General features: G+C 39.9%; 1 protein-coding gene across 2 annotated transcripts in view; it reads left to right on the top strand.

Annotated features, from left to right (window-relative positions):
- Positions 1-20,505, top strand: part of LOC126266747 (leucine-rich repeat-containing protein 49) — a 173,136-nt gene that overhangs the window by 88,395 nt on the left and 64,236 nt on the right. For both annotated transcript variants that reach the window (XM_049971250.1, XM_049971249.1), the window contains exon 5: positions 8,456-9,435. In XM_049971250.1, coding sequence (XP_049827207.1) covers positions 8,456-9,435 — 980 coding nt within the window. The remainder of the gene's footprint in view (positions 1-8,455; positions 9,436-20,505) is intronic.

The following is a 20,505-nucleotide window of genomic DNA, read 5'->3' as shown; positions in this document are numbered from 1 at the left end:
AAAATGATTTAAAGATATCTGTCTAATTGTTAATGCCAAGAAAAATATATGGATTAACTTCTACCATATAAGGAACAAAAATAGGACCAATGGAAAGTCTACATTGGAAATAGCCAAATTCAGTAAAAGAATCCCATACAATTTTTAGTGTTATGGGTTGAAGAACATCTAAGACGGGAAAAAAACCATGCGTAACAAAAAATTGAGCAAGTTCTGTCATATTAAGAATCCTTAAAGACTGTTTCAATGCTGAAACAGTGTTAAGTGCATATTATGCCTATACACGTAGTCTGCTAAGGTATGGCGTATTATTCTGGGGAAATAACTCTATTTGCAAAGCAGTCTTTTAAACTTCAAAAGAAAGTTGTTAGATTAATAAATGATGTTGCTGACAGAGAATCATATAGACATATTTTTAATGAATTAAAAATCATGACTTACCATCTCTATTTATCAGAATGAGATTTTCACTCTGCAGCGGAGTGTGCGCTGATATGAAACTTCCTGGCAGATTAAAACTGTGTGCCCAACTGAGACTCGAACTCGGGACCTTTGCCTTTCGCGGGCAAGTGCTCTACCATCTGAGCTACCGAAGCACGACTCACGCCCGGTACTCACAGCTTTAGTTCTGCCAGTATCCGTCTCCAACCTTCCAAACTTTACAGAAGCTCTCCTGCGAACCTTGCAGAACTAGCACTCCTGAAAGAAAGGATATTGCGGAAACATGGCTTAGCCATAGCCTGGGGGATGTTTCCAGAATGAGATTTTCACTCTGCAGCGGAGTGTGCGCTGATATCAGCGCAATTATCAAACAAGAAATAAGGATGACTATCATAGGGATGTACACTGAAAATCAGCATATAAAGACAGTTTCATTTACAAACCAAAATTGCTCTACAGCCAGATAACACCAAAAAAACCAAACTTTAATATAAAAAAAAAGAAACTAAAAAATCTACTAATGAACAACAGCTTCTCGAGTATTATTGAACATATGAAATACTGTTAAAATCTGTAGGTTCTGGTTCACAATCTCTCTAAACAAAAGTTCATAATTATCTAAGTATTCCTAGGTATTTCACTAATGTACTCATATGTCTAACTATGTACCTACCTTTTGTGCTATATATGTGGATATGAAATTCTAAATGTTATTATACCTATTTGACTACAACATTTAACACTTTACTAAAATCAGCTAAGATGTTTCAGCACTTTATCTATTGTCTCTATATGTGTGTACAAAATTTTATTTTCTTATACCTAATTAAGTAGGAAACTGTTTTTGTTACTGTAGTCATGAAGATGTGTTGATAAGAAAGCATCTAGCCGTGATGAAATATTATTGCATAAGAAGCTTAGCAGCACAGTTGCCATAGTGTCGCCGGCATGGTAGCTCAGCATGTTTGGTCAGAGGGTTAGCAGCCCTCTGTAATAAAAAAAAACTGAGCTAATCAATCAACAACGAACTTAACGGATGTCTTACGATATCCACCGCAAGCAGATGCAACGAACAAAAGTGAACAAAATTATATATATTAAAAACAAAGATTCCAAGACTTACCAAGCGGGAAAGCGCCAGTAGATAGGCACAATAAATAAAACACACAAAAACACACACAGAATTTATAGCTTTCGCAACCGATGGTTGCTTCTTCAGGAAAGAGGGAAGGAGAGGGAAAGACAAAAGGATGTGGGTTTTAAGGGAGAGGGTAAGGAGTCATTCCAATCCCGGGAGCGGAAAGACTTCCCTTAGGGGGAAAAAAGGACAGGTGTACACTCGCGCGCACACACACACACACACACACACACACACATATCCATCCGCACATATACATTAAAAACAAAGAATCCAAGACTTAGCAAGCGGGAAAGCGCCGGTAGACAGGCACAATAAAATACACACAAACACACACACAAAACTACGAGATTTCGCAACCGGCAGTTGCTTCGTCAGGAAAGAGGGAAGGAAAAGGAAAGATGAAAGGATGTGGGTTTTAAGGGAGAGGGTAAGGAGCCATTCCAATCCTGGGAGCGGAAAGACTTACCTTAGGGGGAAAAATGATAGGTATATACTCGCGCGCGCGCGCGCACACACACACACACTCACACACACACACACACACACACACACACATGTATCCATCCATACATATACAGCATATAAAGATCCCTGTACATGTATGGATGGATATGTGTGTGTGTGTGTGTGTGTGTGTGTGTGTGTGCGCACGCGAGTATATATCTATCCTTTTTTCCCCCTAAGGTAAGTCTTTCCGCTCCCGGGATTCGAATGACTCCTTACCCTCTCCCTTAAAACTCATATCCTTTCATCTTTCCTTTTCCTTCCCTCCCCTCTTTCCCGACAAAGCGACCGCCAGTTGGGAAAGCTCATAATTTTGTGTGTATTTTATTGTGCCTGTCTACCGGCGCTTTCCCGCTTGGTAAGTCTTGGATTCTTTGTTTTTAATATATTTTTTCTCATATATATATAATAGAAAGAAACTTCCACGTGGGAAAAATATATTAAAAACAAAGATTCCAAGACTTACCAAGCGGGAAAGCGCCGGCAGACAGGCACAATGAACAAAATACACAAACACACACACAGAATTACTAGCTTTCACAACCGATGGTTGCTTCTTCAGGAAGGAGAGGGAAAGACGAAAGGATGTGGGTTTTAAGGGAGAGGGTAAGGAGTCATTCCAATCCCGGGAGCGGAAAGACGTCCCTTAGGGGGAAAACCACACCTGTCCTTTTTCTCCCCCTAAGGGAAGTCTTTCCGCTCCCGGGATTGGAATGACTCCTTACCCTCTCCCTTAAAACCCACATCCTTTCGTCTTTCCCTCTCCTTCCTGAAGAAGCAACCATTGGTTGCGAAAGCTAGTAATTCTGTGTGTGTGTTTGTGTATTTTGTTCATTGTGCCTGTCTGCCGGCGCTTTCCCGCTTGGTAAGTCTTGGAATCTTTGTTTTTAACATATACTCCTGGAAATGGAGAAAAGAACACACTGACACCGGTGTGTCAGACCCACCATACTTGCTCCGGACACTGCGAGAGGGCTGTACAAGCAATGATCACACGCACAGCACAGCGGACACACCAGGAACCGCGGTGTTGGCCGTCGAATGGCGCTAGCTGCGCAGCATTTGTGCACCACCGCCGTCAGTGTCAGCCAGTTTGCCGTGGCATATGGAGCTCCATCGCAGTCTTTAACACTGGTAGCATGCCGCGACAGCGTGGACGTGAACCGTATGTGCAGTAGACGGACTTTTATCGAGGGCGTATAGTGGGCATGCGGGAGACCGGGTGGACGTACCGCCGAATTGCTCAACACGTGGGGCGTGAGGTCTCCACAGTACATCAATGTTGTCGCCAGTGGTCGGCGGAAGGTGCACGTGCCCGTCGACCTGGGACCGGACCGCAGCAACGCACGGATGCACGCCAAGACCGTAGGATCCTACGCAGTGCCGTAGGGGACCGCACCACCACTTCCCAGCAAATTAGGGACACTGTTGCTCCTGGGGTATCGGCGAGGACCATTCGCAACCGTCTCCATGAAGCTGGGCTACGGTCCCGCACACCGTTAGCCCGTCTTCCGCTCACGCCCTAACATCGTGCAGCCCGCCTCCAGTGGTGTCGCGACAGGTGTGAATGGAGGGATGAATGGAGACGTGTCGTCTTCAGCGATGAGAGTCGCTTCTGCCTTGGTGCCAATGATGGTCGTATGCGTGTTTGGTGCCGTGCAGGTGAGCGCCACAATCAGGACTGCATACGACCGAGGCACACAGGGCCAACACCCGGCATCATGGTGTGGGGAGCGATCTCCTACACTGGCCGTACACCTCTGGTGATCGTCGAGGGGACACTGAATAGTGCACGGTACATCAAAACCATCATCGAACCCATCGTTCTACCATTCCTAGACCGGCAAGGGAACTTGCTGTTCCAACAGGACAATGCACATCCGCATGTATCCTGTGCCACCCAACGTGCTCTAGAAGGTGTAAGTCAACTACCCTGTCCAGCAAGATCTCTGGACCTGTTCCCCATTGAGCATGTTTGGGACTGGATGAAGCGTCGTCTCACGCGGTCTGCACGTCCAGCACGAACGCTGGTCCAACTGAGGTGCCAGGTGGAAATGGCATGGCAAGCCGTTCCACAGGACTACATCCAGCATCTCTACAATCGTCTCCATGGGAGAATAGCAGCCTGCGTTGCTGCCAAAGGTGGATATACACTGTACTAGTGCCGACATTGTGCATGCTCTGTTGCCTGTGTCTATGTGCCTGTGGTTCTGTCAGTGTGATCATGTGATGTATCTGACCCCAGGAATGTGTCAATAAAGTTTCCCCTCGCTTGGTAAGTCTTGGAATCTTTATATATATATATATATATATATATATATATATATATATATATATATATATAGAAGACTTACCAAGCGGGAAAGCGCCGGTAGACAGGCACAATAAAATAACACACAAACACACACACAAAATTTCTAGCTTTCGCAACCAACGGCTGCTTCTTCAGGAAAGAGGGAAGGAGAGGGAAAGACGAAAGGATGTGGGTTTTAAGGGAGAGGGTAAGGAATCATTCCAATCCCGGGAGCGGAAAGACTTACCTTAGGGGGAAAAAAGGATAGGTATATACTCACGCGCGCGAACACACACACACACACACACACACACACACACACACACACATATCCATCCATACATATACAGACACAAGCAGACATATTTAAAGGCAAAGAGTTTGGGCAGAGATGTCAGTCGAGGCGGAAGTGCAGAGGCAAAGATGATGTTGAATGACAGGTGAGTTACGAGTGGCGGCAACTTGAAATTAGCGGAGATTGAGGCCTGGTGGATAACGAGAAGAGAGGATATATTGAAGGGCAAGTTCCCATCTCCGGAGTTCGGATAGGTTGGTGTTGGTGGGAAGTATCCAGATAACCCGGACGGTGTAACACTGTGCCAAGATGTGCTGGCTGTGCACCAAGGCATGTTTAGCCACAGGGTGATCCTCATTACCAACAAACACTGTCTGCCTGTGTCCATTCATGCGAATGGACAGTTTGTTGCTGGTCATTCCCACATAGAAAGCGTCACAGTGTAGGCAGGTCAGTTGGTAAATCACGTGGGTGCTTTCACACGTGGCTCTGCCTTTGATCGTGTACACCTTCCGGGTTACAGGACTGGAGTAGGTGGTGGTGGGAGGGTGCATAGGACAGGTTTTACACCGGGGGTGGTTACAAGGGTAAGAGCCAGAGGGTAGGGAAGGTGGTTTGGGGATTTCATAGGGATGAACCAAGAGGTTACAAAGGTTAGGTGGATGGCGGAAAGACACTCTTGGTGGAGTGGGGAGGATTTCATAAAGGATGGATCTCATTTCGGGGCAGGATTTTAGGAAGTCGTATCCCTGCTGGAGAGCCACATTCAGAGTCTGATCCAGTCCCGGGAAGTGTCCTGTCACAAGTGTGGCACTTTTGTGGTTCTTCTGTGAGAGGGTCTGGGTTTAAGGGGATGAGGAGTTGGCTCTGGTTATTTGCTTCTGTACCAGGTCAGGAGGGTAGTTGTGGGATGCAAAAGCTGTTTTCAGGTTGTTGGTGTAATGGTTCAGGGATTCAGGACTGGAGCAGATTCGTTTGCCACAAAGGCCTAGGCTGTAGGGAAGTGACTGTTTGATATGGAATGGGTGGCAGCTGTCATAATGGAGGTACTGTTGCTTGTTGGTGGGTTTGATGTGGATGGATGTGTGAAGCTGGCCATTGGACAGATGGAGATCAACGTCAAGGAAAGTGGCATGGGATTTGGAGTAGGACCAGGTGAATCTGATGGAAGCAAAGGAGTTGAGGTTGGAGAGGAAATTCTGGAGTTGTTCTTCACTGTGAGTCCAGATCATGAAGATGTCATCAATAAATCTGTACCAAACTTTGGGTTGGCAGGCTTGGGTAACCAAGAAGGCTTCCTCTAAGGGACTCATAAACAGGTTGGCATATGACGGGGCCATCCTGGTACCCATGGCTGTTCCCTTTAATTGTTGGTATGTCTGGCCTTCAAAAGTGAAGAAGTTGTGGGTCAGGATGAAGCTGGCTAAGGTGATGAGGAAAGAGGTTTTAGGTAGGGTGGCAGGTGACCGGCGTGAAAGGAAGTGCTCCATTGCATCGAGGCCCTGGACGTGCGGGATATTTGTGTATAGGGAAATGGCATCAATGGTTACAAGGATGGTTTCCGGGGGTAACAGACTGGGTAAGGATTCCAGGCATTCGAGAAAGTGGTTGGTGTCTTTGATGAAGGATGGGAGACTGCATGTAATGGGTTGAAGGTGTTGATCTACGTAGGCAGAGATATGTTCTGTGGGGGCTTGGTAACCAGCTGCAATGGGGTGGCCGGGATGTTTGGGTTTGTGAATTTTAGGAAGTAGGTAGAAGGTAGGAGTGCGAGGTGTCTGTGGGGTCAGGAGTTTGATGGAGTCAAGTTTGAGTATGTTCTAAAAGTATCCACGAATGGCAAGAATCATTGTACTGGAATATTATGTAGCTGTATTACGAGTATATCTTATGTGTTCTGGCTGGAGCCAGTTCACTCCGTGCTGTTGTATGTGCAAGTGTTGAATAAAGCTTTGTTAAGTGAAGTTAGTGTTCGTCATTCATCTGATTATACCTTCTTCTACCTGTTAATATTACAACATTAAAAACAAAGATTCCAAGACTTACCAAGCGGGAAAGTGCCGGTAGATAGGCACAATGAATAAAACACACAAACACACACACAGAATTTCGAGCTTTCGCAACCGGCGGCTGCTTCGTCAGGAAAGAGGGAAGGAAAAGGAAAGATGAAGGATGTGGGTTTTAAGGGAGAGGGTAAGGAGTCATTCCAATCCCAGGAGCAGAAAGACTTACCTTAGGGGGAAAAAGGATAGGTATGGTCTGCTTGTGTCTGTGTGTGTATGGATGGATATGTGTGTGTGTGTGTGTGTGTGTGTGTGTGTGTGTGTGTGTGTGTGTGTGAATATATACCTATCCTTTTTCCCCCTAAGGTAAGTCTTTCCGCTCCCGGGGTTGGAATGTCTCCTTACCCTCTCCCTTAAAACCCACATCCTCTCATCTTTCCTTTTCCTTCCCTCTTTCCTGACGAAGCAGCTGCCGGTTGCGAAAGCTCGAAATTCTGTGTGTGTGTTTGTATGTTTTATTCATTGTGCCTATCTACCAGCGCTTTCCTGCTTGGTAAGTCTTGGAATCTTTGTTTTTAATGTATTTTTCCCATGTGGAAGTTTCTTTCTATTTTATTGACAATATTACTAGTTATATGTGACTTCATTTTATACATGAATATAACTATGTAAAATTTTATACTGTTTTCTACTTGGACAAGTCCAATATCATGAACTTGATAAAATGGCCACTAAATAAATAATTAAAAATGAATAAATAAATAAATAAACTTAGTAAAGGACCAAAACAGTGAAGGAGTTTCCACAAGATTTTTTTCCTCCTACAGGAGCTGTTAGCTACCTTAAAATTAGTAATACTGTGTAAAACTTGAATACAATCTTCTGTTAACCAGTGTTCATTTATGCAGATTATTTTGGTATATTTACATACTCATCATCATCATCATCATTTAAGACTGATTATGCCTTTCAGCGTTCAGTCTAGAGCATAGTTCACATACTCTGAAAGCAAAACTTTTAGGCTCATTTGTTTTAGTGTATTTAAGGTTTGTTAGTTCTGTTGCCTAAACTGTCAATATTCCAGTGCATCAGTAGATCATTTTTGTGTTCACATGCATCCTTTCACATGCATCTTTCTAATGCCAGTAATTAATTTATGCAAGAATGCCATGTAGGTGAGATACAAAAGTTATTCAATTAGCTCAATGTTACATTACAAATTTTTTTCTGAGAATGATAGTGTTTTGTGCCCATGATTTTACTACCAGTGTTAAAGAGACAGAGATCAAGTTTAGCCACATTCCCTATGCAATAGTAAAGAGAAGAAATCATTTTTGTAAAGTTTAATTTGTTATTTTTATTGCCTAAACTAATGAAAAGATCATAACTGTTCTATATAAATAGTGCATTACAGAATACTGACTACTGTGTACGACAATATTGAAATGAGTACTTAGCTTTATTGTCCTTAGAACTCTGACTTTTCTCTCTGATTTATAATATGGTAATATTTCTTAAGCTACAAATGTACAATAACTGAACTTCTAATTAACTATCACATTTACAGTAGCTTTTTAAATACCCAAATTTAACAGCACTCACAAGTTTTAGCGATGTTTACAGTTCCAATTGTGCCAAACTGGCTCTAATTGATGTAAATATTCATTTTTGTAATGAAATATTTCATTTTTGAACATGTATTTTTTGTTTGATTTTATTCCTTATTTTTTGCTTTGTTTAATCAGAAAGATATTTACTCATTGATTGTTTTACAACAGGGTTGAAGATATGAATAGCGTTGTCAGAGCTACAGAGCTTGAGGAAGTGACAATTGATGGAAATCCTGTTGCTCTCGGAGGTGATTGTGTCTCATTTTTAGTGTCCTACCTGCCAACCTTAAAATTTCTTAGTCATATGGAAGTAACTGAATCTGTTAGGAAAGCTGCAATGTCCTGGAGAAAGAATAAAGAAGCTTCAGATATGTTGGAAACAACTAAAACCACTGAAATAGATGCAGAAATTAAGCGGGAACAGGTGATATCAAATGCCAGAACAAACTGGGAGTTATTGCGCTCACAGACTAGAATCATGCCTGGGACCAACAGTTTGTGTGGTTCTTTAAGAGACTTAAGGTTTGAAACAGAAAATGATGTAACACATGAACGCTGTGTCCAGAGTGATTCAGGCATCAGTGTGGGATCATCCTCTAACAGCTCTTACTTCCAGAGTGTCAACCACAATGTTCATGCTCATCCACTTTCTGCAGCCGAAATAAGGAGACAAAGATTTTCACGTAAAACCTGTTCACAGGATTCAGAGTTTTCTCAGACAACAAATTCATCATCTGGAGCTGCCAGTATAGAATTTTTTAAGCTCCCTCCAATATTTTCTCCCTTACTGTCAGGCACAGATAATCAGCAGGAAAATTTAACTTCCCAGAGTGGAAAAGAAAGTGATGAATTGCTCACCAGAAATGACAGTTTGAAGCGTTACGATAGTCTGTCAAGTGTAGAGCCAAATGTGGACAGTTCAGTGAGCTCATTTCCCAGTGATACCAGCAGCAGCAGTGAGGAACAAGAGTCAAGTGAAGAAGCTGTCTCAGCATCTGAAGTGCAATGTAGACCAGGTGACGTGACAAGCACCACCAGGAGCTCCACCCACTGCCAGAAACATACAGGTCACAGAGCACATACCCGAGTTAGCACAGCAAGAAATAGGCTAAAATTTTCAGCCTTACCTGGAAAGATACGTGAACAAGGTATGTAACAGGTGTCTGCTTCCATTGATTTATTTCAAATATTAAGCATGCCTTGAAAACTGTAGTCATTAACCAGAAGTAGTGTTAAGATACATATTTTTAAGATTATTCATATTGCAACTAGTTTGAATTTTAGTGGCATTAAAAATTTTTCAGAATAGGTTAAGACCAAATGGGTAATTATATTCTCTGATAGAAACAGCGTCATTTAAAAGCAAATGGTATTATTAGACATTAACTCATATAGCCTCTTCAAAAGATATGCAAGCACAAGATATGTGAAAGCACAGTAACCAGGTAAGACCAATGCTAAGTCATGCCTAATGCTAGATTAAGAGAGGTTCCTCATGTCCCAGAGTGTAGCAGAATGTGCTTATATAGAATAAATGCAACACAGCACCCACTCTATTAAAAGCAAGGTTAATGAAAAGCTAATAACTAAATAAAATATCACTTACAACAAACTATACGTCACTGACAAAGTCATATTGTGATGCAGAGAACTTTGATACTGAATCAAATGAAAATTAAAGAGCAAGAAAAGAATGGAAGTATCGGTGGATTTAAAAGCAACTGATGAAGAAGGAGGAAATCAGAAACAAGAGGCTGAGGAAGTAGATGGATACTACCAGAGACATTTGAATTAAATGTTGAGGAAATTGGAGGAGCAACAGAAGTGGATAGAATGTATTGTACAGTCATTAAATATTTTCTCTTTGTGATATATTGATCACCAATGTCATGTGATTTCATACTGCAGTTGTGATGGTTGTCATACTATACTGAATCTCTTTGACCTTCCGTTTGTATTTCACTTGATCATACGGATAAATCTCTTTCAGGTTGCTTCACTACTATATTACAAAGTTATGGACCATGCACTATTATTATCCAACCTATTAACTATGGAGTAAGGGTTACTGTCCTATTAGTAACTTTTCATTAAGATTATTAAAATGCTAAAACAGGCTGCTATGAACTGATTGCATATATAGCATTTAACATCCACCTTGACAGATACCACTTACTATTTTCTGGATAAATTATCACTCTGTGTTGACTCTGTCCTTAGAATTATATATTATTTAATAAATAAAGCTTAGGAAACCCAATCCATCTTTGGGACTTCAGATCTAGATGTAAGCGAAAGATTAGAAAACACAAAAATTACAAGCAGTGATGGTGGTATTCATCAATAAAGCGCAATATGCCTGAATAAGAAAACACATTACTGTGAAAACCACTTGAAGAAGATGTTGCATTTTCAAGTGACACGCAGTAATCATTCTTTAAGTATTTAGGTTACTGCTATACGTATTTCTGTTGTTGGCTAACAAATGGCACCCAAAATTTCACAAAGATATGTCGTAAATAGTGGCCAACTTTGGAACATTAGAACAAACAAATCAAGCCTGTTAATTCAATTCTAGTGCTCTAATTCATCTATTCTTTCCATCCTTATTTATTTACTTATGCTGTGTCAGTGATCATTGACTGGCTAAATGTTTGAACCACTCGACCACATCTGTTCATATTTATAGAAAAGCTTTCACATTATTCTAGTATAATGTGAGGTTACAGTTAAAAGTTACACTTCTCAAAATTTGGTGTTGCTACAACACACATGTAAGTACCCATTCGTATAGCAATTCATCCCACACATTCATTCACAAACTGATGTCTCCAGTTCCAAACATAACAGTTTGATTACTTCCACATCATTAGAGACATTCCTAAAGCGGAATATAATACTATAGAATTATAATACGGACTTTCTTGGTAGGAGATGAAATAACAGTGCTCCTTATTTTTTATGTATTTTATTTAGGCATCAGTCTTCTGACCACTTTGCCCACCATTAATTCCTCTCTTAAGTTGTTCGCGTCATCTCAGATTAGTGCTAGCATCATATGCCCTCATTTATTTGTTAGATGTATTCCCATCTTTGTCTCCCCCTACAGTTTTTACACTCCACAGCTCCCTCTAATACCTTGGAAGATATTCCCTGACGTCTTAATGCATGCCCTATATCCTGTCCCTTCGTCTTATTAGTGTTTCTCTTGTAATCCCCTCTTTGCTAATTCTGCAGAGAACCCCTTCCTTCATGATCTTATCAGTTCACCTAATTTTTGACATGTTTCTATAGCACATCTCAAATGCTTGAATTCTCTTCTTATCCAGTTTTCTCCCAGACTATGATTCAGTGCCATGCAATTCAGAGCTCTAATCACAATTTCTCTGAAATTTCTTCCTCAGTTTGATACTAGTTGAATTCTTTTGGCCAGGAAATTCCCTCTTTACACATGATAGTCTACTTCTAAAGTCCACTTTTCATTGTCTATTGTGTGCTACTTTACTTCCAATGTAGAAGAATACCTTAACTTATTCTGGTCACCAGTTTTAATGCTAAGTTTATCACTAATATCATTTCTGATACTCTTCATTACTTCTGTCTTTCTTCAATTTACTCTCAATCCATATTCTGTACTCATTAGACCTTTCATAGTGAGCCTAATTCATTCCAGAATCTTACACATAGTGCAAAACACTTGTTAAGTGAAACAATTTATCCCATATAAATTAATGTAAAATATGATAATGCATTCAATGCAAGAAAAGGACTAAAAGTGTTATCTTATTCATGCCAGTTATTCAAAGAAAATTATACATACAGTAATATGTATGTTATTATTCATGAAACATAACTAACTCTTCTATACTAGGAAGTTATCTATACTCATTTGTTTCTGCTGACACTTCAACTCTTGGCAAAAATGCAACACAGCACAATCATCCAATAAATTCATAGTGCACATAGCCACTGCTTCATTAGGTTGATGATTTTTAATGTACAATGCAACCAATTCCCATGCTTTCAAGGTATCTCATATTGAGGCAGAAGATTGCTGCTTTGCTGTTACTGCCTCCTCCTCCTCTGAAGAACTCCTCTCCACAATTTTCTGCTGCAAAGCACATTGAAACTCCATAAGCTCTTTGGTGGTCATTTCTTGCCTGTGATCTTCTTCAAGCTCATTGATATCATCATTGACTACTTCTAGTTCCATGCTCTTGGCCAAATATCCAATCTCATTGACTACAGGCTCTCCAGATACTTACTCAAATGCCTCAGAGTCACATTCGAGAATGCACTCCAGCCAAAGCTTCTTCCAAGCAGAAGTGAGAGTTCTCTTGGTAACCACTTCCCATGCCTTTTTGATCATCTTGATGCAGGCAGCAATGATGAAGTGATATTTCCAAAACTCTCTGTGAGATTGGTAGCTTCCGTAAACTCAAAGCAATGCTTGAAGAGTGCTTTAGTGTAGAGATTCTTAAAGTTAGACATAGTCTGCTGGTATAGTCTGGAGTGATTGGTTTTGGGAGGCAAAAATTGAACCTTGATGAAGTGAAATTCTTCAAGGAGGTGGTCTGGTAAGCCTGGAGAATGGGCAGGTGCATTTTCTATTACAAGCAAGACATGGAGTGGCAGATTCATCTCAAGCAAATACTTTTTTTCTCCGGACGACCAAACACCTCAGTGATCCAAGCACAAAAAAGATCATGTGTCATCCAAGCTTTGTTGTTGGATCTCCATATCACATTTAACCTACTCTTCTGGATTTTACACTTCTTGAAGGCTCATGTAGCTTCTGAATGGTAAACAAGCAATGGTTTGATTTTCAAATCACTGCTTGTACTGGCACAGAATAGCAGTGCGAGACAATCTTTCGTTGGCTTGTGACCAGGCAATGCATTCTCCTCTTATGTTATAAAGGTACACTTTGGTGTCTTTTTCCAGAATAGACCCTTCTCTTTACAATTAAAAACCTGTTGCAGCAGATAACGCTCAGAATCTATGAGCATCTGGAAGTTGCTGATGAAGTTCTCTGCTGCCTGTATGTTGAAGTTGTCTGCTTCACTGTGCCTCACTATGCTGTGGATGCTGGTGCATCTCTTAAACTTCTTGAATCACCCACAGCTTCCCTTACACACTTCTTCAGCTACTGATGATCTTGGTGTCTTCCTAACAAGATCAGCAAAAACCATTCTTGCTTTCTCATAAATGATGTTCTCATTAATAGTGTCACCTTGCAATTGCTTTTCATTTATCCATATAAGAAACAACCTTTCAAAATTATCCAGAATACAAAACCATTGTTTAGAGACTCTTGTCACTGCCTTTGAAGTATCTGTCTCCTTAATCTGCAAATGTAGATCAATTGTATGTGCATGCTAAATCAGCAACACTAACACCATGTTCATGTTTTTCAGTGATTTTAAGTTTCACTTATAAGGTCATTTTGTTTCTCTTAGGGCTGTTTCCTTGTGGTTTTATCTCCAGTGACATTTCGAGAAAGGTTATTAAAAATTGTATACAAAAAATACACTGTGTGGACACAGATTTAGAAAAAACATGTAATCACAAGCTGCTCTAAGATGGTATCGGCAAAAGTGCTAAACCAAGATTGCAGTATGTACTAAAGGCATTGTCATATGCCTCTGCTCACAATGAAATATGTTCTTATTGTTGAAGCTTTCTCCTGCCATGTATGAATGGTTGGTGATGTTACTCTAAATCGTCGTTACTCATCATGGGAAACATCACTCAAGCAAGACATTTTTTTTTTACAATTTCTTTTGCTTGTTATGCAAATTGCATGTTATGGGATGTGCTCCTCAAGCAAGGTTCCACTGTATTCATTCCATGTAATAGGTCCTGTAATTCTTCTTCACTTTAACTGAGGATAGCAATATCATAAATAAGAAATTCATATCCAGTAAGATAGAAATTGGAGCTGCATATAAGACTGTTTGGCCAAGACACAGTATCAGGGGTGGGCCTAAAATGATAATTGGATCCTTCTATTGCCGACCAGAGTTGTCTCCTGATGTAACCTAAAACTTTAGAGGAAACCTTAGTTTACTTGTACATAAACTGTCCAACCACACTGCAATCATCTGTGGAGACTTTAATTTTATAAGTGGCAGGTGTAATAAGACACCCTGTGGAACTTCACTAAATGCCTTCTCTGAAAACTATGTAGAGTAGATAGTTAGAAACCACACTTATGATGGGGATATATTAGATATATTGGGATACATTAGATTACTGGAGGGCAGCATGGAGGGTAAAAATCATAGAGGGAGACCAAGAGATGAATACACTAAACAGTATCAAAAGAATGTAGGCTGCAGTAGGTACTGTGAGATGAAGAGGCTTGCACAGGATAGAGTAGCAGGTAGAGCTGCATCAAACCAGTCTCAGGACTGAAGACCACAACAATAACAACATATTAGATCTAAAGGCAACAAGTATACCTGGCCTCTTTGAGGATGCCCACATCAAAACTGATACATCAACGACAATGACACAGTTGTGACAGCAATGATTACCAAAGTACAAAGAACAACTAAAACAAGCAGAAAGCTCTATATTTTCAGGAAAGTAAATAAACATTTGGTAGTGTCGTATCTCAATGAGGAACAACTTTCAGCACAGGTCAGGAGAATGCAGAGGAACTATGTCTCAAGTTTGAAAGAATAGTTGACCATGCATAGGACAGATATATACCTGGCGGAACACTTCATAATGGGAGGAAATCTCGAAGTCATGATAAGGAAGCTTCTAAAGAAACAGAGATTACTGCATAATAGGTGTAAAACCAAGCGTAGGGCTGTAGACAGAGAGATGCTGAATGAAGCACATTTAGCTATTAGCTGCCCACTATCCTCCCCACCCCTCCTACCGTGGTATTCCACTGTCCACCGAACACTTTTCAATATACTCGTCCATCCTTACACAACCCCTGCTCCCAGTCCCTTACCTCATGGCTCATACCTCTGTAATAGACCTAGATGCAAGACCTGTCCCATACATACTCCTACCACCACATATTCCAGTCCGGTCACTAACATTACGTATCCCATCAAAGGCAGGGCTATCTGTGAAACCAGTCATGTGATTTACAAGCTAAGCTGCAACCTCTGTGCTGCATTCTATGTAGGCATGACAACCAACAAGCTGTCTGTCTGCATGAACAGCCACCGACAAACTGTGGCCAAGAAACAAGTGGACCACCCTGTTGCTGAACATGCTGCCAAACATGATATCCCTCATCTTAAGGACTGCTTCACAGCCTGTGCCGTGTGGACCCTTCCCACCAATACCAGCTTTTCTGAATTGCACAGGTGGTAACTTTCCCTGCAATACATCCTATGTTCCCATAACCCTCCTGGCCTCAACATTCGTTAGTCACTGTCCTCACCCATCCATACCCCTCCCTGTTCCCATTCCAGCACTACACAGCCGTTATTTCACCACCACACGCAGTCTTTTATTTTCTCTCCTTTCCGCTACTTACCCCCTCCCCCCTCCACACCTCTCCTGCCCTCCATCTAAACTGCAACACTTGACTGTCCGCCACTCCCACCATACTATCCCTCCCCCTCCCCGCCCCAGATTCCCAGATTCCTCCTTACCCCCACCCAGTCGCTACTCCCATCACGCACTTGTGCTGCTGTTCGCAGTGTGGTCTCAGCTCTCTGAGAGTGTGTGTCTCTGAGTGAGTGTGTGTGTGTGTGTGTGTGTGTGTGTGTGTGTGTGTGTGTGTGTGTGTGTGTGTGTGTGAATAGCAACTTTCCTTCTCTGGTATTGTTACATTCCATCCTGGATTAAGAAATTCTGGTTGTATGTAAAGGCTGTTAGTGGCACCAAACATAGTGTCCAGTCCTCACAAATTAGACAGGAACTGAAATTGAGGTTAGCAAAGCAAAATCTGAAATGCTTAACTTCATTTTCAAACGTTTCTTTACATAGGAAACCCCAGGAGAACTGCCCCATGATGAATGAAAGATGACTGAAATAAATATTAGTGTCAGTAGTGCTGAGAAGCAACTGAAGTCATTAAAACTGAACAAAGCTCCAGCACCCAATCGAATCCTTATCAGATTCTATACTGAATTTGTGGCTGAGTTACCCTCTCTTCTAACAATAACCTATTGTAGATTTCTTGAACAAAAAACTATACCCAGTTCTTGGGGAAAAAAGACAGAGGTCATACCTGTCTACAAGTGATCAACAAAACTACCATCCAGTATTCTTGACATCAATTTGTTGTAGGATCATAGAACATATTTTGAGCTCAAACATAATGAGGCATCTTGAGTAGAATGACCTCCTCAACACCAATCAACATGATTTTGGAAAACATTGATCATGTGAAGCCCAACTCAAACTTTTCTCGCATGACGTACTGACAGTCAGGTAGATGTAGTATTTCTTGACTTTCAAAATATACCAGATCTACACTTATTGTCAAAAATTTGACGATATGCGGTATCAACTGCAATTTGTGACTGGATTGAGGACTTTTTGGTGGGGAGGATGCAGCATATTATCTTGGATGGATAGTCATTGTCAGATGTAGAAATAACTTTAGGTGTGCCCAAGGTAAGTGTGTTGCAACCCTTGCTGTTCATGTTGTGTTTCAATGGCCCTGCAGACAGTATTAATAGTAACCTCAGACTTTTTGCAGATGATGCAGTTATTTATGATGAAGTACTGTCTGAGAGAAGCTGCATAAATATTCAGTCAGATCTTGATAAAATTTTCAAAGTGGTGCACAGATTGGCAAGTTACTTCAGATGTTCAGAAATGTAAAATTGTGCACTTCGCAAAATGGAAAAACATAGTATCCTATGACTGTAATATCAGTGATTCAATATTGGAATCAGCCAACTCATATAAATACCTGGATGTAACACTTTTTAGGGATATGAAATGGAATGATCAGATAGGCTCAGTTGTCGGTAAAGTGGCTGGTTGACTTTGGTGTATTTATAGAATACTGTGGAAGTGTAATCAGTCTACAAAAGAGATTGCTTACAAATCATTAATGTCGCCCATTCTAGAATATTGCTGAAGTGTGTGGGGCATGTATCAAATAGAATTAACAGAGAACATTGGACATATACAGAGATGGACAGCACAAATTGTCACAGGTTTGTTTAATCCTTGGGATAATGTCACAGAAATACTGAAGGAACTGAACTGGAGGACTCTTGAAGATAGAGGTAAACTACCCAAGAAAGTCTTTTAACAAAGTTTCAAGAACCAGCTTTAAATGATAATGCTAGGAATACACTACAATCACCTAAGTATCACTCACAAAGGGATCAAGGATAAGATTAGGATAATTACTATATACACAGAGGTATTCAAACATTCGTTCTTCCCACACTCCATATGTGAATGAACACTAATTAGTGGTACAATGAGAGCTACTCTCTGCCATACATTTCATGGTGGTTTGCAGAGTATACAAGTAGATGTAGATATAGCAGATCAGGTTGACTTTGTGCCCTTATTTAACATGCTTATATCAGTAGCAACATTACAGTTGCAGATCATTGGAAGGTCTTTTATGTGGGTTAAGAACAAGAATGAGCCCAGTACTGATTCTCGTGGGACACTATGGGTTATGTTCTCCCATTTAATCCTTTTTCAGGCCTATGACACAGCCTGTCAATGAAACACTTTGTTTTCAGTTATGAAAATAAGACTCTGATTATACGAGATGGGTGTCATTAATCTTTTAGCACTTTAGTGTACCAGGTACAATTTTATGACCCATACAAAGACCTTTGCAGGTTTACGAAATATACTACCAGGATAATTTTTCTTGTTTAGCTTACGATTTCCCAGTTTTAGAATCAGATGCTTAGTATCCAAAATTACTGCTGTATTCAAAGAAATAACATTAAGTAAAACAAATTAATTGAAGAAGATGAGAGTACAATAGAAAAATATACTTATACTTTTCATTCACCCAGTACAGTTTTCATTGCTTGAGTTTCATTGTAATTTTCCACACTCCTTGTAATCCATTATTAAGTATGATTATCTGGTTGTTGGTATTTTAAAACAATAATTTCCTTCAAACACATTTTTGACAAAAGACATCTTGTTATTCCTGAAAATTGAACATTGTACTTATGATTCAATGACCATTCTCCAATTACATCTGCTCTCCAAAAGCTGTCACATATAGCTATCTCTCTCCATAAACTCTCTCCAAAATCTAACTTAAAAAATGAAACATTTTTCAAAATTTTTGTAGCATGAAAACCATAGATAGTAGGCAATAACTGAATGTTTAACATCAAAATTAATCTACAAAATGCATTGACTATTATTACAATTCAGATTTATCTTTTAGCAAAACAGTTCATTAATCTGTTTCATTTTCCAAGAAAAATTTTAGTTTTTATTTGTAGACTTTGATTTGATACTTTTAGCAATGGTAATTTTTTTTTAAGTTTCAGTTTAATAATTGCAAAAGCTCTAATTAAATATTTGATGTACAGAAAATTACTTTATTTAGCTTACGAGTTTTTGGATAAAATTAAACGAAAAATTAAAATTGGATTGAAATCCATATGACTACAACACTAACTTGGATAGACAGAACCAACCACAAATGAACCGACCTATGCTCTATGTCACAAAACACAAACTGGACTGACTGATACCACTGTTAACATTACAAGCTCTGCCAGAATTTCATCTGCGAGGTCTTTTACTGCTTTCTCTGTGGAGAATCTCTAACAAAACCCAAACTGAGAGGAATTTAACAAGTTCTGCTCAGATAAATGAGTCAACATTGTATCGCAGGCTACCTTCTCAAAAAACCCCGAAAAGTGATGGAAGGAGTGAAATAAGTCTGTAATAATAATAATAATAATAAGAAGAAGAAGAAGAAGAAGAAGAAGAAGAAGAAAAGAAGAAGAAGATTACAAAATCACAAGCCACTCAAAATTATTATTATTATTATTATTATTATTATTATTATTATTATTATTATTCAGCATCAAATAATCAAATACAATCCCCAGAAGTAACACAGTTTCAGGACATCATACAGATTATTCTTCTGAATACATTAGTTTGTGATCTTATCCTCCATCAAATCGCCAGGTGATTTTCACTCTTTTCATAAGTGACTCGTTTCATAAGCTTAGAGAGGAGTTAACACTTGATTCTTGAGGCTGAAATTTTTGACATTATAGGATGCAAATAACATGATAGTGTTTAGGCAAGCCTGCTCCAAATTTCTCTTTTGTTTTCTTTTTTAATATGTCACACTCTTCTGTATCACACCACCTTTACAATTTCTACTTCTATACCGCCACAAATTACATCGTTATTGCCATACATAAAAACACATACAATCGTATCAGTGGCTTGCTCACTACTACCTCATTCTGCAGCACTAACAATATTCCAAAGAGTTTACAAATTTTGTTGGCAAATGAATCTTCACCAATTTATATCATTATTTTATTAATGAATCCAGAAGTAAATTTAATAAATATTGTCAGATTATACAATTAATAATAGAAATTTTAAGTGTGTCAAATGTGTTGTAATTTTAAATGTTACCAAAAGAAAAGTAATTTTAACTGTACATACAGAGTTAGTAGATATCAACTGTAACAAAGTAATTACTTTTTATACATTTTAGCTTGAAATATACCACATCATATACAAATAAAATAGAAAGAAACTTCCACATGGGAAAAATATATTAAAAATAAAGATTCCAAGACTTACCAAGCGGGAAAGCGCCGGCAGACAGGCACATGAACAAAACACACAAACACACACACAGAATTACGAGCTTTCGCAACTGGCAGTTGCTTCGTCAGGAAGGAAGGAAGGAGAGGGAAAAATGAAAGGGTGTGGGTTTTAAGGGAGAGGGTAAGGAGTCATTCCAATCCCGGGAGCGGAAAGACTTCCCTTAGGGGAAAAAAAGGACAGGTGTACACTCGCACACACACACACACACACACATATCCATCCGCACATACACAGACACAAGCAGACATATTTAAAGGCAAAGAGTTAAGGGCAGAGATGTCAGTCGAGGCGGAAGTACAGAGGCAAAGAAGTTGTTGAAAGACAGGTGAGGTATGAGCGGCGGCAACTTGAAATTAGCGGAGGTTGAGGACTGGCGGATATCGAGAAGAGAGGATATACTGAAGGGCGAGTTCCCATCTCCGGAGCTCGGATAG

The sequence above is a fragment of the Schistocerca gregaria genome, chromosome 4, assembly GCF_023897955.1.
Source record: "Schistocerca gregaria isolate iqSchGreg1 chromosome 4, iqSchGreg1.2, whole genome shotgun sequence".
Taxonomy (NCBI): Eukaryota; Metazoa; Arthropoda; class Insecta; order Orthoptera; family Acrididae; genus Schistocerca; species Schistocerca gregaria.
Note: the sequence above shows the minus strand (reverse complement) of the source record. Positions and strands in the feature narration are given on the sequence as shown.